General features: G+C 46.3%; 2 protein-coding genes across 3 annotated transcripts in view; one reads left to right on the plus strand and one right to left on the minus strand.

Moving 5' to 3' along the window:
• The window catches only part of gng12b (guanine nucleotide binding protein (G protein), gamma 12b), a 93,623-nt gene extending 78,528 nt beyond the window's left edge, over window positions 1-15,095 (plus strand). Inside the window, exons 3-4 of the mRNA XM_063201585.1 lie at window positions 11,278-11,387; window positions 12,118-15,095. Of these exons, the coding sequence (XP_063057655.1) occupies window positions 11,295-11,387; window positions 12,118-12,243 (219 nt within the window). The 5' untranslated portion in view covers window positions 11,278-11,294 and the 3' untranslated portion in view covers window positions 12,244-15,095. The remainder of the gene's footprint in view (window positions 1-11,277; window positions 11,388-12,117) is intronic.
• A 4,322-nt stretch (window positions 15,096-19,417) lies between these two features.
• On the minus strand, window positions 19,418-22,231 carry gadd45ab (growth arrest and DNA-damage-inducible, alpha, b). 2 transcript variants are annotated; one of them, XM_063201586.1, is made up of 4 exons: window positions 22,060-22,231; window positions 21,358-21,459; window positions 20,971-21,184; window positions 19,418-20,313 (listed from the first exon to the last, which is right to left on the minus strand). In XM_063201586.1, exons 1-4 carry the CDS (start codon window positions 22,107-22,109, stop codon window positions 20,200-20,202), a joined length of 480 nt encoding a protein of 159 aa, XP_063057656.1. In that variant the 5' UTR covers window positions 22,110-22,231; the 3' UTR covers window positions 19,418-20,199. The 2 variants fall into 2 exon arrangements, with proteins under 2 accessions (XP_063057656.1, XP_063057658.1); XM_063201588.1 differs by lacking the exon at window positions 22,060-22,231 and adding an exon at window positions 21,559-22,044.
• Between the last annotated feature and the right edge of the window lie 84 nt (window positions 22,232-22,315).

Consider the following 22,315-nt stretch of genomic DNA (forward strand, 5'->3'; position numbering starts at 1 on the left):
TGCCACTGTGGCACTGTCAGGAATCCCAGGCGTGTGCATTCTGTCAAAAATGAAAAAAAGAGATGTCTGAGAATTTTATCCCTCCATTTTATCCCTCCCCTATCCACATGGTCTGATTTGCATTCTTAACATTTGCAATTACGTGTAATTTGCTTATTGCCTAGGATATACATTCCTCTGCAGAGACATGTTGTGCATGCATGCCATACCATGCCGTGCATGGCTTGTAAAGCATGTAATTATCAGGCAGGCGGGAAAAAGGATGCAACAGACTGTGTGCACAAGGTCTTTAACTAACGACAGAGGTCTCTAACTAACCGTTCATGATCAAGAAATAATTATAAATCTAAAAAGCATGTCAGTGTGCACATTCAAAAGAGACCATCTTGCAGCCCCTGAGGGCTAGCTTGATTATCATCGACTTTCAAATCTCTTCGAGACTTGGTCTGTCCAAGAACATAACAATTAACATTTCCCAAACGGCATGGTTGAACCGCCTCTCTTGGTTTGCTACTGGTTGTTTGCTTCCCGGCAAAGTGGGAGGAGTTCCAGATTTTTCTGGAGCTCAGAAATGGTATTTGTATTGCTCCTGACCTGACTACCTGAGGGCACTCCCTTGTCTTGCAGAACATCGGTAGTCAGAGACAAGAAAGCTCCTGCACACCGTTCACATTTGTTGCATTTACTTGCAAGGTCTCGGTCTTGGCCTTCTTCAAGCAATTCAACAGTCAATTGGCAGTTGAAAATGCTTCAAATCTATTGAGCCATGTTCTGTCCATTGAATGTTCAATTGCCGCTAATGGTTCATAATAAAGAAAGAACTCAGACTTTTCTTCTTGGCCTTGCAGAAAAGCAACAGTTGAAAAGGCTTCAAAGGCGTCAAATGCTTTATCCACGTAGTTTACTGTACTTGTCTCTGCCTAATTATTCATGATAAAGGAAGAATTATGAATCTAAAAAGTGTGTCAGTGTTCACGTGCAAAACACTCCCATCTCCCTGTGGGGTTACAGCTCGTCTTGCAACTCTGGTGCCCAGAATATTATCGACAGTAAAAAAAGGCTTCAAATCTGTTGATCTGTGCTGTGTTCATAATGTACAGCCATGGTATCCGTAACTAATTCGTCATAATAAAGAAAAATTGCAAATCTATGCATCTTCAAAAGGCTCCATCCTGCAACTGTTGAGGGCCATACCCTGTGTTGCAACTCAACATGGCTGGAAAATCAGCAACAGTGGAAAATCTGTTGAACCATGATGGTCCACAGAATATACAGTAGCTGTCTCTAAACAACCATTCATGGAAAAGAAAGAGTTATAAATCGTGAAAAGCATGTCAGTGTGCATGTTCAAAAGAGTCCAACCTGTTGCCCCCTGAAGGCACTCCCTTGTCTTGCAGCTCCGAATGGCTAGAAAATCGCCAGTTTGAAATGTTTCAAATCTGTTGAGATGTGCGGTATCCATACAACGTCCATTACAGTCATTGTCTCCAACTAACCATTCATGATTAGGAAAGAATTTCAACTCTTAAAATTCATGTCAGTGTGCACGTCATGATACTCCATTCTGCAAGTGGATCAAGTGCTCCATGCTACAGCAAACCCTATGGGCCCCTCCATTCTTGCCTTGCAGCTCTCAGCGACCAGTTTGGCTCCCAGACCCCCAGGTGAGACGACTGTGCGCTGACCCCTGTGAGGAATGCATGGTTGGTTGGTTTCTTGGGCCAGCCCGTGGTCACCCAGCTGTGCACATACTACACACATACATCATCTGGGGCGGGAGACTCGTGTAAAACCAGAGGTGCTGGCCCTCAAAGGTGGTGGGCTGTGGCCCCGGACTGTGAATAGGGGTTATTATTAAAAAGCAAAGTAAGGGTGGGTGTATTGCGGCAGTGCAGGGAGGGGGATGGATGGGTGAATGAAGAGGGGTGGGGTGGGGGTGGGTGATTGATGCTATTGAGAGTATGGGGTTCACAGAGGACAACCTCAAAGGGAGCTTGCTGCCAGCCTGGCACGGGGGATAGCATAGCACTGCACACACAAGCCTGCCACAGCTTGCAGTTAGCACCGCCATGTCTCCTCTACACGTGGAAGCAAGATGGGAAGTGCTGTGACTTTGTAGTAGTGTGTGTGTGTGTGTGTGTGTGTGTGTGTGTGTGTGTGTATGTGGTTGTGCATGTGAATGCATGTTGTGTCGACCGTTGCGTAAAATTGAACCCTTTAACCCTTAATTTTCATTTCAGTTCTCAAATTTGGAATGCATTTTTTTGTACTTAAGCAGCACATGGGATACAGGAACTTGAATGTATTGACATAGTATACTGAACAATAGGGTACAGATGGAGGACTTTGTATGACTAGCGTCTGGCTGCATGTCAGTGCACCCTTGTGCAATGTGTGTGTGTGAGAGAGAGATGGCGTGCATTTCTGTGTATAATTCCATATGTGCAGTGGAACGAATGGGAGGGCAGGGTTTCGTGGTCAGTCTAAGCCCTGCCATTGGGTGGTCCAGGACGGTCCTCCTGTACCGTAGCTATTTGTTTGTGGAAAAAGTGCTAGAAAGACGGTCGGGTCACCTCCTCATATTTCCAGCCAGCCGTCCTCCCCTCAGCCCTGGGCTGGCTCTGCAACGCAACTGGTGGTCCCCCAGCGTGATGGCTGGAGCGCGCGTTGGCCCCTGCGGTTGGTGTTATTATTGCTGGCTGCATCACCTCCTCCCAGCGTTCCACAGCCAGGGGCTTCCGCTAGGGCAGCCAGTATAGATCATGGAGGCCAAGTGGCCACGATAGCCTCAGGACCTGCACTGGAGATGCTCTGTGTGTGTGTGTGTGTGTGTGTATGTGTGTGTGTGTGTGTGTGTGTGTGTGTGTGTGTGTGTGTGTGTGTGTGTGTGTGTGTGTGTGTGTGTGTGTGTGTGTGTGTGTGTGTGTGTGTGTGTGTGTGTGTGTGTGTGTGTGTGTGTGTGTGTGTGTGTGCCCTCATGCACGTGTATGGCGCACATGCATCTCTCTGCCAGTTCGGCTAGTTTGGAGGCACTTTGATATGCATGCGCTTGAGTGTGTGTGTGTGTGGCCCGCCCAGCCTAGTTTGCAGGCACTTTGATCTGCGTGTATGTGTGCGTGTGTGTGATTGCGTACGTGAGTGCGTGTGTGCGTGCGTGTGTGCACGCATGCATGTGTGTGTGTGGCCCGCCCAGCCCAGGTGAACAGCTCTGCCAGTTTGGGGGTACTTTGAGTGTGTGTGTGGCCTAGGTGAACCCCTATGCTGGTTTGGGAACCCTTTGAAAACTGGTGTGAAAGTGTGTGTGTGGCCCCAGGTGAACACCTCAGCAGCTCTCCAGGTGCCACCCACCTACCAGGTAGAATTGCTTGTTTGTGTGTGTATGTGTGTGCCTATCAGGTAAAGGTGTGTGTGTTTGTGTGTGTGTGTGTGTGTGTGTGTGTGTGTGTGTGTGTGTGTGTGTGTGTTGGGGGGGGGTTGAAGACCTCTGTCTACCAGGTAAAGGTGTGTGTGTGGGTTGGGGGGGGGGGGGGTGAAGACCTCTGTCTACCAGGTAAAGGTGTGTTTGTGTGTGTGTGTGTGTGTGTGTGTTGGGGGGGGGGTGAAGACCTCTGTCTACCAGGTAAAGGTGTGTGTGTGGGTTGGGGGCGCTCTGCCTGGTAGGTGGCACCTGGAGACTTGCGCAGGAAACTTTGTGTTTGCATTTCCTGTGTCTACGCTCACCTGGGTGGTTCAGATAGATGCCGGCGACTACAGTCACTCAGCCCTCACAAAAACACTGCTGAGTCACCCTTCAAGCGTCCACCTCTCCTTTCCCCCACTCCCTCCCTCTCTCCTTCTCTCCTTCTTTTTTTCTGCCTCTTTCACAGCCCTTTGAGCTCTCATTGCAAGATCACCTTCAGAGTGGCCAACATCAAAGACCTCTTAATCTGCCCCATAAGGAGATGAAAGATTGCCTGACATCAGCAGCTTCCCTTTCCGTCTTTTTTTTTTCATTTCGTTTCTTTCTTCCTCTCCGTTTTCTCATGCTACTCTTTCTCATGACCCCTTCCGCCTCCCGCCCTCCCTCTCTCTTCCCCAGTGTGTGTTTGTTTTTCTTGTGTGTCACTTGCGTGGTTCATTCACTCGACTCCACTCGAGCTTCGAGAGCTGTAGACATCAGCACGCCTTCCCTTGCGTCTTTGTGTCGTCAGGCGGGCGGGCAGAGGTCATGTGGAAGTGAGCAATAACAAAAGGCTTCTCGGCGTGTCGCTGTTACCTCCTTACGTCTTCATGCACCAAAAAAAACACTCAAATGTTATGAAGAGGCTCTGCAGGTCCTTCACCGTGGAGCTAATTGGTCCTGAGCTCCTGTGGCGTACACACACACTCGTGCGCACACACACACACACACACACACACACAGACTCGTGCACACACACACACACACACAGACTCATGCGTACACACACAGACACACACACACACACACGTGTGCACACACACACACACACACATGTGTGCACACACACACATGCCCACTCATGCATACACACACACTCTCACACACGCATGTGCACACACACACACACACACACACACACACACACACACACACACACACACACACACACACACACACACACACACACACACACACACACACACACACACACACACACATATGCACACATACACACACACATACTCATGCACTCACACACACACACACACACACACATGCTCTAACTGTGCCACAGTCGGCTGCCTGGTCAAGAGTCTCCTCCTCTGTACGCACGAGACCACGTCGGGGTCCAGAGCGATGGCGTCACCACTCCTCATCCTGCGCAGACAGCAGACGTGAGGCCTGGCACCACCCGCCCGGCGCCCGGTCTCCCTGGTTTCCCTGATTATGGAGTGCCTCTACTCAGCCCTCAGCCCACAGCCTCAGCCTGGCATACTGGCAAAGGTTGCCAGATGTGATTTTTCAGCCCAATAAACGCTCAAAAAAAGCACCTAGTGGCACTAAATCCTCCCCAATTTTAACAGAATTCTGTGTTTTTTTCTGGCAATAAAGTTAAAGAAAAACCCATCCAATGCATTGTTAACCCGCAGTTGGTCATCCTAAACAACCCAATAGAGTGGCAAACTGCCCAATCTGGCAACCATTGCATTCTGGCTGTGGTGGGTCACCATGGCGGCAGTTCTGGTTGGTCGTGGAGACACTGTGTGTGTGCTCAGACAGCAGTTGTTGCGTACAGAGCAAGTGTCACGGCGACATCTGGGGTGGGGTGGGGTGGGGGTTGACGGCTCGCGGAATGGAGTGGGGCTTGCTTTAAAAAACGTCCTCAGGAAGCCTGGCAGCTGGTTTGTGCACTTTCTCTCTGCACGCATGATTTGTTTGTTTTTTTAATGCCACTTGTGAGAGTGACTCTAATCAGCACTTTCTGTTTTTTTTTAGTCCTGAAGGTCTGCTACAGGATTCATTCTTTGAATTCAAGTTGCTCTTGAGCACTTGCAGCTCATTGCAAAAGTTGTGCTTTGCATGCAGTGTATCAAATACACATGAATTAATGTACACAAATTGGACTTCAATCTCAAGGACTTCTTTCCCTCTTCAAAGTGCATTTAAAAGTGTACCAGCATTTATTTGGTGCATTTGGCAATGTCTTATTCATTTAAGTTCATTGAGTTCATTGTTTTTCCATCTCCAAGTCCACTTAACAGTATGCCGGCATTTCTGTGGTGCATCTGGCGCTGCATGGGTAGACGGCCCGGGCCGGTTGTGTTTGGTACTCTCCTGGCAGCGCGTGGCTGTGTGTGGATATCATATCCTGCCTTTCCTTTTGCCTTTGCACTCTCCGCTCCACTCTTCCTGTTCTGGTACTATTTTTAACCGCACGGCGTGGCAGGCACATCTTTAATCATTTATCCTGTCCAGAGCCCTGCGCAGAGCGGAGCCCTGGAGAGGGGGATGCCGTTTCCTGCAGAAACAGTGGAGTGAGATGGGGCTGGAGAGAGGGAGAGAGAGAGAAGTAGAGAGCAGGAGAAAGAAGGAGAGAGAGAGAGAGAGAGAGAGAGAGAGAGAGAGAGAGAGAGAAAAGAGAGAGAAAAGAGAGAGAGAACAGGGGAGGGAGAGAGAGAGAGAACAGGGGAGGGAGAGAGACGAAGAGAGAGAGGGGGCAGAGAGAGATAGAGGGAGAGAGGGAGAGACAAAGACAGAGCGAGAAGCTAGGAAACAAAGAGAGAGAAAGAGTTGGAAGAGAGAGGAAGAAGGGGGCAGAGGAGGAGGAAGAGGAAGGAGAAGAAAGCGAGTGGGCTAATTAAGCGGATGTGGGCTCCTGACAGGCTGAGTGAGCTGCTGGGCGCGGGAGAAGGGAGGAGAGGAGAGGATAGGGGAGGAGAGGAGAGGAGAAGGGAGGAGAGGAGAGGAGAGGAGAGGGGAGGAGAAGGGAGGAGAGGAGAGGGGAGGAGAGGAGAGGAGAAGGGAGGAGAGGAGAGGAGAGGGGATATTTATGATGTCCCCACGCTACACTTCCGTCCATCCGCACCAATGCTGCTAAACCCCTTACAAACTCCTGCTAATCTTTCTCTCTCTCTCTCCCTCTCACTCACTCACTCACTCACTCACTGACTGGTGGGATTAAATTTGGAAGATGATCTTCTCAATTTCCATTGAAATCTACTAAAGTTCCTGAGGATCAGTCACCATCTCGTACCTCTTTATCTGCCACTGTGAGACTGTAGTATTGTATTTTATTGTGTATTGTAGTTTTGTAAGTTCACTGTGCACCATATAAGTCACTCAGTAGCTTATGGTACATCAGTCAGTTAACACGGTGGTCCTGGGCAGACCCAAGTCAGAATGGACACAGAGTTGTCCTGGACACAGCGTAACAGAACACCTAATCAGAATGTCAGATTATTGGAGCACTTTTTTGACAATCAGAATGGTTAAGCATGGTTGTGTGTGAACTAAAGAATTATGAGATTGTTGATTGTCCGACTGACTGACATGATTACAAGCATACAATTACTGTACTGAAATTGTATTGAAAGTCACAAACACTTGAGTGAGAGTCAGAGAGTCTGAGAGTTGGCCTGTCAATGACTTTGTACAGCAATGAAACAAAGGTGCAAGGTAGGGTGTTAAACTGTCAAGTGTGTGTTGTACAAACAAAAGATAACAGAGAATATGTGCCAGTGCAAAAAAACCCTGAATGCATAGTAAAGTAAAGTGTAAGTAGGGTATGCACTATGCACAGAGGCAGTGAGTGATTAAGGTACTGCACATGCTGTGGCGCTTGCACACTGTGGTGTGGTGTGACCATGCATAATGAACAATAATGCTTTTTTCCCATTAGCCAACATCAGAGGGATCGTTGACATTATTGTTTTTTGTATAAACAAAAAAAAAACAGCATCACCGGTCTGGTGGATTTGAAGTTTGAAGTTTGTGCTGTTTGTAGGAAGTCAGATGTCCGTACCCTTTGGTACAATCAAACAGAGGTTGAAGAAGATCTATTGGCGTAACTTTTCATAACAATTCTTCTTTGATCTCCATAGGATGTCTTTGTCCACACTTGCATACAGTAGGTACGTCTCTGAACATCGGCAACAGTAAAAAAGCACAAAAAAAAAGTAAAGCAAACGCAAACAAATCATATCAGGTAGGCCTATATGACTACTGCTTGTACTGCTGCACTGTCCTCACAGCAGGCACTAACCACCCTGTAATTAGATAGTAGCTGCTAATTAGCATCTCACCATTCCCAACACTGACACTTTAATACAGCCCCCAGCATGCTACTCTTAACAACTTCTTAATCAGACGCCTTCAGTCTCTCTCTCTCTCTCTCTCTCTCTCTCTCTCTCTCTCTCTCTCTCAGTCTCTCTCTCTCACCCTCTCTCTCTCTCTCTCTCTCTCTCGCTCTCTCTCTCTCTCTGTAAATGGCCACTTTTTAAGTGTTGCCTGCCTGGTATCAGAAGTCTTCTTGCTGCCATCTGGGTGGTGTGCTGTGTGTGTGTGTGTCTGCCTGTGCTCGTCCACCCCTGTGCTGCTGTCTGGCGGTCTGGGAGCCTATCCAACTGGAGTGCTTCTGGGGATGAGCTCCCATAAATCACTTGCGAAGCACCACGGCACCCCCAAACCTCCTCCCCTTCTCCTCCCCCTGCCCCTGCCGCTGCACACACAGCCCTGCAGCTCTGTCTGACGGTGCTGATGAAAGGCCCTGGCCCATCACCCCTCTGTCCTTAGGTGCCCCTGTCCTCTCTCGTTTTTTTGTCCCCTGTCTTTCTCTCTTCTCCCCATCTTTTTCTTTCGCCCTATTTCTCACTCTCTTCATCTCTTGTCTCCATCTCTCTCTATCTCTCCCTCATCTTCTTTCTCCCCTCCTCTCTGAAATGAACTCTTCCTACCCTCTCTTTCCACCATGTTCATCTCTCTCTCTCTCTCTCTCTCTCTCTCTCTCTCTCTCTCTCTCTCTCTCTCTCTCTCTCTCTCTCTCTCGCTCCCACCTTCTTTCCATCTCTCTCCCTCCCTCGTCATCTTTTTTTTTTGGTTTGCTGGGGTGCTGATAAGTCATTTCACCAGCTAACTTGCTCTAGAGTCCACAACAGCATATGCACGCACATACACACGTGCACTCAAACTCACACGGAGATGAAGCCTGTCCAGCTGGTGCTCTTGTGGCCCATAAATATCTGACGTTACGACAGCGTGATTTACACGTACAGACCATATAGGGCACCGTCAACCATGAGTGCACACACACACACACACACACACACACACACACACACACACACACACACACACACACACACACACACACACACACACACACACACACACACACACACACACACACACACACACACACACACACACACACACACACACACACACACACACCAGGCCCCCTTTCAGCACGTTGCTGATTGCCGTCAGCTCTGCACCCACATAACATTGACTGGCAGACTCACTGACTGGCAGACTCGCTGGCTGGCTGACTGACTGACTGGCATACTGACTTGGTGACTGCTGGGGACTGTCACCAAGCCTCACACAAGCTATTTTTACCCCTACTACACATTCATTCACTCTTTTACCCCCAACACATTCATTCATTCCAGCAAAACACAGACACGTGACATACTCCAGAAACATCATGAAACCTGTTTATTGTGACATTGTACTATCATTCATTCATTCATTCATTTGTTCAAAACACCCACATACTCCACTTGCTCCAGAATACTTCATGTTTTTTTTCAGTGAAACTGGGTTACTAGTGCATCAAGGATGGTGATCCTACAAACCTTTCCTTTTCTTAGCAGTGTTATTTTGCCCTGTCTGTCCCTGTCGGTTGATGCGTGTTGGTTAATATCTCACACCTCCTCTGAGACACCCTGTGTAAGAAGGTGACTTGCTAGTTCCGCTTCTTTTACCCACCCCATCTCCTCTTCTCCCTTTCCCCACATGTGTTACTTCCACCTTCTGTAGAATATGCCATTGTGCTGACAGGGTGTGTGTGTATGTGTGTGTGTGTGATGGCTTGACGTGACGTGAGGTGAGGTTTGGGGAGAATGTAAGGGAAGGGTGAAGGAAGGCAGCTGCCTGGAGGATGCATTTCAGGTTCTTTTTTTTGCCCCCGCACAACTGCCGCTTCATTGAGCGCTCGCAGGATGTGTTACAGGTTTTTGGCCCCCGCAAAATTTTCCCGTTTGCTTGCCAGAGGGCCTGCTTTGTCTGGTAGACACGGTAAAGGCTGTGTGTGTGTGTGTGTGCGTGCGTGCGTGCGTGCGTGCGTGCGTGCGTGCGTGCGTGCGTGCGTGCGTGCGTGCGTGCGTGCGTGCGTGCGTGCGTGCGTGCGTGCGTGAGCGCTGTTGCCCTGTTTCAACCCCTGAGATTGTGCAATCACTTCCGCCTGTGTTGTTGTATGACTAGTGTGTACCTGTATGCACACAGTAGTGTGTGTGTGAGTGATTGTGTACTGTGTGTACTGTATGTGTGTTTGATGTCCTGTGCGGAAGATGAGTTGGCTGATAAGCTCTGAGAGGCTGCGGCTTTCGGGAAAGGCGTTGATCGTTGTGGCCATGGCGCAGAGGAGGCAGCAGAGCTAGCTGAGGGAACAGCTGCTATCCTGCGCTGTGCGTTGGAGCGCCTGGCCTGCCTCCAAAGGCAAACAGCCGGTCCCAGACACCGCTCTGCTTCAGCTCCTAGATACTGTTCTGCTGTGCTGTGACTTGCTTTTAATGTGTCACCAGGCAGCAGAGCAGTTGGAGAGTTAAGGTGCACTGTGCACATCCACACAAGTAATTCAGGTGTTAGACAAATGTTGTAGATAGTGTGAGAGTGGTCCACACACTGGGTGTAAGATAAGCCAGAGACAGTCTATTATAAGAAAATCTTTGGATAAGCTCCAAAAATATATACTCAAAGGTGAACTGTGTAATGTTTTACTAGTCTTTTTCCAGAATTCATGCTGTCATTCACAAATGTTATCTTTTTCATGGATACTTGAGCACCACCATCTAAGTATTCATTAGGACTGGATAAATTGCATTTTTCATACATATAAAGGGGGATCTTCTCCATTGTCCGCCATTTTTATCTTCCTGAAATAGACATTTGCAGCTGCAAAACTGGCTGTACTTGCTCATAGTAGTGAATATTAGTTTATTATTTAGTACATTTTCAAGATCAAATTTGGCAGTAGACAACACAGTTTCAATGAGCAGCAGAGTTGCAATGCCTACTCAGGCCACCATCCTACGCATTGCACCTTTAATTTTTAAACAAACCACCAGGAGGCTTAGCCTATACCCAGTGTGCAGACCACTCTGTCACACCACCAGCAGAGCAGAGCAGCGCCCCAGTAGTGAACTGAACAGGGCCCAGACAGCATAATAAATGACCCCAGGCAGGCACTGCTTACACTGGCCCACAATAGTGGGTGTGGGGATTTGTGATGGGCCACCACTGCCAAGCAAAAAGGTCCTTTAACTAGAAATCAGTCTTTGTCTGGCAAGAGGGAATTTCTAAGTAGTCCTATTGCAATTATGTGTACAGTCAACTGAACAGCTGCCAACGACTATTAGGGGATGGGGATTAGAAGCCTTGGATCACTTGATTTGAAGTCGATGGCCATCCACACTCGGGCTCAATATTGCAAAACATAATTCAGTGAGTTGTGAGCGAGTCAAAGAAACTGTGCGGAAAGTATCTTTGTGTGCACAGAATGTTTTCTCAAGAATTTTCCCTAAGATGCATATCTGTGTCTGTTTATTTTTTCACAGGTGTGTAAAGGTTCCAGATGTCATCCAAAATGCAGAGTTCGAATAACATCGCCCAGGCCCGGAGGACCGTTCAGCAGTTGAGGATAGAGGCCAACATTGACAGGATGAAGGTAAAGCTCAGCTGTAAGCACCCTCAGGCCCGCCAACAGGGTGGGACAAAGGGGTCAGCTGTCCCAGGCCCAGTGAGAGGGGTGGTGCCCAGAATTATGTGTATTGTGTGTTACATTGTGTGTAATGGAGAGGGGGGCCCTTTCAGATTATTTTGTCCTGGGCCTGGCAAAATCTGTCAACAGCCCTGACCCACCATCACATCACAGACTTCTGGGCAAATCCCTGAGATTTAGCACCGAGGCACTCTTCCAGGATGTTTGCACAGTGTGTGCGTAAGCCCAACAAGGATGTTACTCCTTTTTAAGGTGTAATAGCTTCCTGGAGCTAAGCAGCAGCACAGTACACAGCAATAGGACCAAGCCCTTTTCGGTTATACCGTTCTGAGGCAACTACCTCGCAACCCTTTCCTGTGGAAACACACACACACACGTCTACTTGTTGCTCAATCGCTCCTCGGGGGCATTTTATGCAGCGTACAGAGAACAGAGCAGTTTATGTCTCTTTTGTGCGAGTGTGTGTGTGTGTGCGTGCGTGTGTGCATCTGCTTGTTTGTGTACTAGGGCTGTGTTTGTGGTAAAGAGAGATTGAGAGAGAAACAGAGAATGTGTCAGAGAGAGAGAGAGAGAGAGAAAAAGAGAGAGAGAGTCGGAGAGAAAGAAAGCAAGCTCTGTCTGTTAGTGCCCTTTGTTCCCTGTGGGTAAAGTCTGTCTGTTTTCTTTGTGACTGCAGGTGTCGAAGGCCTCCGCTGATCTCATGCACTACTGTGGGGAGCACGCCAAGTACGACCCTCTGCTCATGGGCATCCCAGCCTCCGAAAACCCCTTCAAGGACAAGAAACCATGCACCATATTGTAGCCCCGGAAGTCACTGTAACCTTCACTTTTATTCCGATTTTTTTTTTGTTTGTTGCTGTTTTTTTCTCTTTTTTAATGTAATGATGCATTTTTTTTCTTTAAAAAAAAAGTCTGTCAAAAGTTAATAAACTACCCCAAGAAGAAAAAAAAGACATGTACAAGTGTCGGTTGGAAAGGTTCACTGGAACTGTGTCCCCTCTTATCAGGCCCAAACAGTTGGGTTTTATCATCCCCCTCTCCTACTACAGTGCCACCCTTTCTTTTTTGTTGTTGTTGATAGCTGTTTGATTTGCAGCCGAAGCCTGCCCTCCTCCCTCCTTCCCTTCCACTCACTGAAAACAAATTGATTCATTTCATCAGTAGAACACAGTGCCACTTTCTGCTCTGTGACCAAACAATGTGCTAATTGATAGCCCACCCTCCCCGCCTCCTCCCCCTCCCCAAACGCCTTAATGCAGGAAGTCAGATAGAGAAAGAGAGTTGGACAAAAGGAAGGGGGGGGGGAGAGAAAATGAGAGTCACTGAGTTTGGGGTAAAGGTCATGTGCATTGAGCATTGAAGTATCAGAAATCTAAAAAGGCTTACGTCCTGGGAGTGTGATTGCTTGGGGGGCGTGACGGGGGGTAATCAGGTGCCTCTCCTGACGTCACGGTGACGTCTCCTCTTCTCGGGGAGGCGGCTCTCGCGGCAAAAACAAAAGCCCATGTCATTCCTCAGCGTCAGTTAAAGGCCACCTCTCCTGTTTAACTGCCTTTTGCCAGCGTCTTCACCCTTGGCTTGGAGTTTTTTTTTTTTAGCAGGACGTCATAGGGAGGGTTGAATGACTCGATCAAACAGGAGGAACAACAGAAACTATTTGTCTAAGAGCATTAGGCGGATAATTTAAATTTCCCTGACTCAGCAAAAGGCGGCGTGAGCCTGGCTCTTGTATTGTTTGTGTAAGCGTTGCGTAGTGCGCAGTGTTTTTTTCCATGATGGAGGGAGGCCTTTAAGTGTTATGGCGCCTGCAGCCTTTCACCTGAATACCTGTCCTGGCAGCTGCAATGCAAACACGTCGTAGACCCAAGTCGTGTTTGCAATCAACACTTTCTTATCCCACACTCCTGATTTTTGTTCAAATTTCCAGCTGTACTGAATTCACGGTCACTTGTCTTGAAGATATTGACAAGGAGTCTTTATCACACTGTTATCCCCAAGTCACACAAAACAATATCAGAAAGGATAAGAGACCAATTGCTTGATTTGTGGGGGGAATAAGCTACTCTCTGAGCTGTCAGGGGATTTGACTGCAACAGGTACTGGCCCAAAATTTGCAGAGAGTCTCAAGAAATTTCTAGAAAGTCTCCAGGAGAGAACCAGGAGGAGACGTAGCCCCCTTGCTAGCTGCTACCATGGGAGCTGAGTGTAGGAAGATAAAGATAGAGAGCTCCAACTTTTTATTAAACGTTGTGATAGAGTAGCAATATGTTTAATGAAGATTATGATACATTAATATATTGTATCCCTTTAAAAAATGAATATATACCTTATGTTCATGTGTAAGGATTTTGATTACCTTGATTTCATTTTGTGCTATAATTATGTCTGCTTTGTTTTTAATTTCTTTTTTTTTTCCTGGAGAATGAAAATGAAATGTTTTAATGTGTCGGTGCCATCACATCTATGTTTTTTTTGTACCAGCAATAGAGATGAGTTGTGTGGCTTTTTGAGAGTACTTTGTGTCATCTTTGATATCCCACAGTACTGAGCAGGAAAAAAAACACTTCACAACTGACAGGGTTTTTGTGATCACAGTGAATGTTGTGCTGACTGTTATTATCTTGAAATTTAACATTCCATGTTTACAACCTCTTAATTCTCTTAATGTTTTATTTCTTTTCCAATACGCTAAAGTTTGCCATGCTGTGTCTGAGTGTGTCGGCGTGTGTGTGTGCACACGTGCGTATGTGCGCATGCGTTTGGATATGTGTGGGTGTGTGGGTGTGTTTGAGTTTGTGATTGTGTGTATATGTGCCACACAAGCCAGGACAGAGCTAACATGTCAAGAGACAAGTGAAAACAAGCCAAGGCCTTAACGAATTAACCGGGACTCTTGCTCTGATGCTCGCCAGGCTGGCCCACTGACCGACCAACCGTAGATCTCCCCTCAGCAACAAGACGCAAAACTGTTTTCCCAAGCAGGGACTCGCCTTTCCCTCTCGCTGCCTTTTGCATCGGCCAGCTCCATCACTCTGTCGCTCTCTCTCCTTTCTTTTTCCAAGATGGCCGCAGCAGTATCATCCTGCCAATCAAAGAAGAGGGGGAGATGGGCGATGGTGTTGTGTGATTGGACAGGTTTAGCTTCCCAGCTAGTATGACCACTAAAGTAGCCTTGCTGTCCTGTCCAGCGAGTGACTGTTCTGTTGTAACCTAACCCTTTGCTGTAGCCTAACGTGTGCTTATGAAGTGTTCCTTCCATTGTATGTGCTTTCACTCTCATCACCACAGTGTGATGTTTTTGATTTTTCCCCCCCTGATGTGTCTTACTGCTCACTGTTTTTAAGTAATTTCTGCCTCGGTGTATGTTTCTGAAAAGGTGTATGTAACAAGCAGAGATGTTTCAGTGATGAGGACCAGTCAGTGAGTGTGCCCTTCTACAAATATCATTGCCTGTTTGTATCACTTTGCTTTGGCCTTCTAGAATGGAGTAGCATGCTCACCATGAAGCCCTTTCTTTATTTCCTGTCACCCCAAGTGGATTTACTATCGTGTAGTTAATACCAGAACTGTCTGTCTGCCTCTGGTGCAGTGTTAGTGGTCATCTCCCCTGTCCCAACCCCTAATCTAAAGTTTAAATATAATTTCATCATCATATTTGGTGTTTTGGTCTTTTTTGTGTGTGTACGTGTGGATGGGAAGCTGACGTTTTTTTGCAAGCTAATTTTACATGTGTTGCATTGCATTACATTTAGTAGATTATTTTATCCAAAACATAATAAAAAGAATACTATACAATATACGCGGAATTACAAAGTACACATGCCAAGCAGGGTTAGTACGTTTGTTGTCAATTTGAAGGGATTAGTGCATAGAGTTCATTGCATCAATGGTTAGTAGTATGCACAACAGTTACATAAGAGAAGCTTCTTGAATGTGATTCTAGATGGATACAGAATACAGATTCTGCATTGCATTTTCCATCACTAGGCTACTTCATAAGCTTGTGTGTCATTGTTGCAGTTGCACTTCACACACCTGAATACCCTGAAAAGATAAAAGCGTTAGTTTACTACATCCTTTAGTGGTTAAACACTGATGTGCACTCTATAGGCTACTGTTATCAATACTATTGGTCCTGTAACAGCTCTATCAATACCATTGTCAATACAGAATAAGTCTGTCAATACTTTCCACAAGGTGCACGGTGACCACAGAGTTGAGGAAAGGAGACCACATAACCACACACACAAAACAAAACAAAACAAAAACCCAGCGTGACCCAGTCAATGGCTCCCACACTGTTTACTCATTTCAATGGCAGGTGGGCAGTAGTTCACCACTGGGTCAGCACAGTACAGCACAGCACAACACAACACCAGCACTTGCTGCTATTCACAACAGCTTGCCTTGTTTTGTTTTCGAGAGGTCAAATTCGCGACGTTTCCCTTTACCCTCCCACCCACCTACCACCCTACCCCCCCCCCCCCCCCCCCCCCACACACACACACACACACACACACACACACAACACACACCTCAGCCTGCGCATTCTGTATTCACCCAGAATCAGGTCAGGCCATACAGTACGTTCGTGCGCTGCACTCTCTGACTGGCCCACATTCATGTAATCACCAGGCGCTGGCCTCAGCCCTGATGGATGGCCCCCCTTGGCCTTTGTGGTGTTGTCATTTGCCATGATTGTGTTACCTGCGAGCCTGGCTCTGGCTGGTGAGGCTGAGGGATGAGCTTGTTTAAAAAAAAGCCATGCAGGGACCTTGGGAAAGAAAGGGGGAATTAACTGTCTGTCAGCTGGGCTGTGTTGTTTCTGCTCAGCCACTCTGAGACAGCTGAAGTATCCCTGCCGTTTTGCTAAGTGGCTGCAAAGTAAGCTTTTCCAGTCCTCTCCAGTCATCTGCACAGTTTGTCTTCAAAAGCAGACAAATGAGAAACTCCTAAAAGATTTTATTTTGCCAGTATGTATGCATACTGTGGGTAGAATGGACTTGTGACAGTACAGGAAACAGTCCTCTGCTGCACACTGTCGTCCCCATCATTGTAATTTTGTTAATGTCCAGAAATGCAGTGTCCCTAAGAATGTGCACAAACTGACATAACATGCATTTAGGTCACGCATACAGAAGCAGTTCATTGCAGAGCTGCGGGGTTCTCGGCATAGTGCTGAAATGCTGTATTGTCTGGAACACACACACACACTCACACACACACACACACACACACACACACACACACACACACACACACACACACACACACACACACACACACACACACACACACACACACACACACACAAACACACACAAACACACACACACAATCTTTTAGCTGTGGGCAGCATTTCACACTGCCTCTCTCCACGTCTTGACTGACCTTTGAAGGAACTTTGGTAGTTCACTGGAATTCTGGCAGCCAAAATCTATAAACTTAGGAGGCCATTTCCCAAACACACGGTAATGCAATGCAATGTTGGAATTCACCTGTGACAAAACAACTGTCCACAAATCATTGTCCCACTGTGCACCCAGCCACCCACCCAGGCCTGCTCTGAAAAGAAAAGTTTCCCCTGTAAACCTGTCAGTGAATTGAGTTTATTGATTTGGCACTCTATTAGTGTTAAACCCTCAGCAGAGTTGGCCCCTTGTTTTTGCGAGGGTGCAAAGCATGAGGCTAACCCACTAGACGTGCAGTAGTATACATAGATCATATGGGCTTTCTTATCGGCATGCCACCTATTGGGAATATGGGTCGATATAACTGGAAAAAATGATGCATATATCATGGACTATGCAATTTGCATGTGGCACATACTATAACAGTGGCCAGTTCCTTATACGGTATACTGTATGTAAGGCAATGGCGGAACAGTTCCGTACAGGGCCCCCCATAAGGCCTGCAATGGTCATAATAGGGGCCCCACCACCAACACGGGAGACCCCTGGGCCCAGGGGCAAATGCCCTGCTTGCCCCCGCTATAGGTCCATCCCTGATGTAAAGGACATTTGCACATTCCAAGTACCGCAACATATAAACATTATAAATAGAATGTGTACAAGTGCTTACTTGCAGTATATGGCATATACTAAAGGTGGCTCATTTCTCTTATACTGTATAGGGTTTTTATAGTCATTTAAGTTTTTTTGTTGTTTTTTGTTGCTGTGGGAAGTTTACCATTTTTGGATAGGGTGCAAGGCATGAAGACACCCAAACAGGCGTGCAGTAGTTCAGCTTATAGAGGACTTTTCTTATCTGTAAGTAGCCTCACCCTTCCTCTACATGCCACTCACCGTAACAACACACAGTAAGCAAAGTATTAAGCATGACCTAATTCTACCTGTGTCCCCAAGTCCAGTTAAGACAGCTTTTTTAAATACAAGAAATTGTATAACACTTGAGAATGTAAAAATGAAGGTATGCAAGTGTTTCAGATGTCCACATCAGACGTTGAATGTTTTGTTGTTTTTCCCATTTATTTACAGTTCATTGATTGGGAATGTTACTGACAAAATCTGGGTGGAGTTTGTTGACGAAAACATGCTAAATTTAGTTGTGCTGTGTGTTGCAGGAAAAAAAGAGAACTATTTTTAGTTTCTGGTCTTTCCCTCGACCATGTGTCATGGCCTTGACTCATGGCGTTATTGTTTCTTTGAGGCCTTTGTCCAGGGCTGGCACACTGCCATTAGTTCAGATGTCCTTACCCCATAGCCTACACATACTCTTTCTCTTTCTTTCTTTCTCTCTATCTCTTTCACACACACACACACACACAACCTGGTGAATCCCTCTTGCCTACTTTGCACTGTTGGGGTTTATCCTGTTTTCTGTGTGCAGATAGGGGGTGGTGGGTGACGCCATGCGTTAGTTAGGCTGTCATGTGTAGGCTACAATAATGGGAAGCAGAGCAGGCATTCTCTGTCCACCTCCACACCCCGAACGGCCTCTGTGGCTATTTTTAGAAACCTCCAAATACACGGCATACTGATCGCTTTTAGAGAGCATGGTGTGCTGTCTCTTTTGGTGAAGAGGTTCTTTTCTCACTCTTTTTAAAAAAAAAAAGCCAAACCTTTGATACTCGTGTCAAGAGGAAATGTTTTTCCTCTATTTTTTATCTATTACTGTCCAGAGAAATGAAAGGCCTGCGTATTGTGATTTAAAATTATTATTATTTTTTTACCATATCCTACAAATTAGATATCGACTGTACTCTTCCTCCAGAGTACTTTCAGTTTGGGTTATATTTTTTCCAAACAGCAAGAAACCCTTTTATGAACCCTGTGATATTGCACAAATCAGCACCCAGCTGTTCATACAAGCTCTGGTCTGTGTTGTTTTCTGCTGTTGGCAGAGCATAAGAGGTAACCTCATGCACCTTTTTTCTCTAAACCAATGCACTGACATGGAATGGCCCTCTCCCACCCCAGCTGGTTTGAAGTGTTATTCCAAAGCACCTGCTGGAGCAAGAAACCAGTCTCATTCCCACCTCTTATTGGCTTAAGCATGAAATGTGTTTCAGCCCTTCATGATTACTGGAAGACTGCAGTGGAAGCTTTTAGTACAAAACAGTTAAACGCTTTTTGGGCAGACAATTAACTTTTGGGGAGGGAATAGAGGCAAGCCAAACATCGGCCATTCCCAAAAAACAGATGTGTCCTCTCTCTTCCAGGAAACAAGTGATTAGACTTGACCCTTTGACCAGTGAGCTTCAGCCATGTCACCCTCCTCCTCTGGGTTGTTTTCTTGGTCATGTTGATGTTTTGGGCTGATGTGCTGAGCCAGTGTCATGTCAGTGTTTCTGTTAGAGGCCAGCCAATTTGGTAAGTATTGAGGGAAGGGCACAAGTATGAAGCAAGTTCAACCTGTACACAGCAGGGTATGCTGAAATGAACTGACCCCCACGTCAACCCGTTTAGTAGTGTTTTACGTAAAGGGCATAGAATTACGTAACAGAGACTGAAATATAAAGTTCAATGGTTTTATTCCATACTGATACAAATATGTTAAAGAACACAGCAACATAAATACAATTCATTAAATTAAATATATTAACATAAAGACAAACCAACATTTCACCAAGATGGATGTTAATAATGACAAAGTCAATGTGTTCACTTTCTAAAAATTGAGTTTTAGAACATCTTCCCTTTTTAAATACTAACTCATGAAAGGACAAAAACAACATAAGTTAAAAGTTGTTTACAAAAAAATTCCAGAGTATCCAGTAAGGCAACTGTCAGTGTTCCTCACAACGAAGCCTTGCCTGGAAGGCAAAGTCCAGTTCATTTCCCTTTGCCCCAATTCTTGGAGCCAACCCTGTCAGGAGCCTCCTGGAGTTAAGAAGAAAAAAAATCCCCTTCTTGCGCTCACCACGTGCTTCTGAGCACTCACATGATTCAGTTTCCTGTAGCACAATCCCTTTTCCTGGCAAGTGGCGGGCAGTGTCATTCCCTGGCAGTCCAGCAGACTCGTGTTGCTGAGTCATTCTTCCTGAACCGGTCCAGAACTGGAAGGTGTGCCTCTGCTCCGGTGAGGGAGAGGGCTCACACCCCGACAGTCACTCGTTTTCTTGTCAATCTCATTTGCGTTGCGGTCATACGATGATGCTGGTCATTCTTTTTTTTCGTTGTTGATAACGCCGTTCGATGCAGGGGGGTGGCTGTTCAGAGGTGTGCTATGGAAGCATCAGACATACCATCTAGTGCAATAACTTCAGAAAAGTACAGTGTGCAGTCCTTTGTCTTGTTCATCGCTCAGGGAGGTTGATGACGGGCACCCACTGGTCTAGAATCCGGCTGTCTCTGCAGAATCTGTTCAGTTTACTCAGGGCTGGATCCTTCCACGCGGATGACTTGGGATTCTGCATGAACAAACACTCAAATTAGCCTCACAGCGATAACCACGCACATGCTTCAATGCAGCCACACTGCTGCAAAAAGCTTTGCAGAAACTAAGTGAGTCTGCAGGAAAAAACAAAAATCTACTGTACTATACATCATTCAGATACCCTTATGTACTAGCTTGACAAAGCACAACTGTTTTTGCAGTCATGACATTTTTAGTGAGCTGCAACTGCTGGCCCCTTTGAGCCTTTCTTCCTGGAAATGCTGTTTGCAGAAGTACCCCACAGGAAGTTCAATGAAATCTGCCAAGGCCAGCCGCAGAATTTCAGTAACTGGATTCAGATCAGTCAACAGCGCTGCCAATTTACTGCAGCTCCAGACAGCAAAGAATTCCACATCAGAGGCCCTCATAGATCAGGAAACGTTTAACAACTTCAGTCAGCCAAGGCGGACTTTTAACTGTCTTCAAAGGGCTGCAACTTAGGAGTTGCAATTGCCTCTGGTAACGGCACTCTGAGTGTCACTTAACAGAATCGACTGTAAATTTTAACTCAATCCTCAACAGTGGCAGTAGAGCACTACGTTAGTGTGCGTTACTGTACCAGGGAATAGAAAAATGCATCAATCTGATGTACATCAAATAATCACACTGGCGGGAAATAGCACTAACTTACCGTGACTAATACACAGTGGAGGTCCATTGGCTCTCCTCCTGGCTTCTTCTCCCCAAGGATCTCTGCTAGCCGCCCCATATTGTTCACACGCAGGATGTTGATGTCATTCTCGCAACAGAACGCCTGGATCAAGGTGAAGTGAATCTGAAGTGCTACGTCTTCCACTTCCCCCTCGTCAGTAGCCAGGACGCATAACACCACATTGTCAGGATCACTGAAAAATAAATAGCAGAAATAAGAATAAAATAACACCATCTGCAAAACTTTAATGAGTTGTTTTTCTTTTCAACGTGTAACCGTTACCTCAGGTATGCATACAGACAACTACCATTTCGTGCAGCGGAAAAGTCAATAGTTTACAAACACTTATTTAAAAGCCACACTTACACATTCAGAGACATCGCAGCCTCGTAGACTCCTGCAGTGATGCAACCCTGAGGTAATGCAGCGCTGAGGACATCTTCTAACGCCCTTGCCACGGACTCCATTCTGTAGAAATAAATGTACATTAGTTTGAGTCATCCCACATTTCACAAATGGCCAAATGGCTAGATAAACTGACAAAAGGTCAGTAAGAATAATGCTAACTTTGAGTATGATTCCGCTATGTTAACTTCAGTGCAGCCTGGCCGAGTTTCCTTGGGTTGGCACCATGCATATAGTACTGCAAGTTTCTGTCCCAAAATCAACTAGTTAATAGCAAATTGTGCAAAACTGTACGTTTCCTCCCAGTGTCAGCGCCAAAATCAAATGATAATTAGCCTGCTAACTGTTGGTCAATGACTTTACCCACCGAACCGCCTGATAACGTTCGAAAGGCAAGTCACGAGCGAAAAAGAATGCCATGTAATTTCCATTACTGTAATTCAGCGCATTTGTCAATGGGAAAGTACTGGGTATTTTCACCTTTGTTGGTTTCCATTAAATGCCTCAATTGTAAAACAATGAAAAACAATTGCAGCTGTGGCATAACCGTGGTAATATGTGCACCTTCCAAGAAGCCATAGTGTAGGTGACCTAAACAGTGATGTTCCAAAGTTGTAGTCTGGCATGCAATATATTTTGACATGTTAGTATAAGGATAATTACCTTTCAGTGGGGTTTTCTCCACAAGGGTCTTCAAAAGTCATGTTGCACATCTGGCTATATTCCAGTGTCGTTGTGATGTCCTTGCTGTCACAGCGTAGTACTCCGTTAAATCCCTTTTGCGCCAGCACCGTGGGAACTTGGTCAGAGGAGCTCCAGAATTGAATGTAGAGAAAGAAAATTGCAAGCAGGTTTCTAGCGCCACTTTATTTGCATACTCAATGCTGATTGGATGTCCGAAATCAGCCTGTAACCTGTA

This window comes from Engraulis encrasicolus, chromosome 6, assembly GCF_034702125.1.
Source record: "Engraulis encrasicolus isolate BLACKSEA-1 chromosome 6, IST_EnEncr_1.0, whole genome shotgun sequence".
Taxonomy (NCBI): domain Eukaryota; kingdom Metazoa; phylum Chordata; class Actinopteri; order Clupeiformes; family Engraulidae; genus Engraulis; species Engraulis encrasicolus.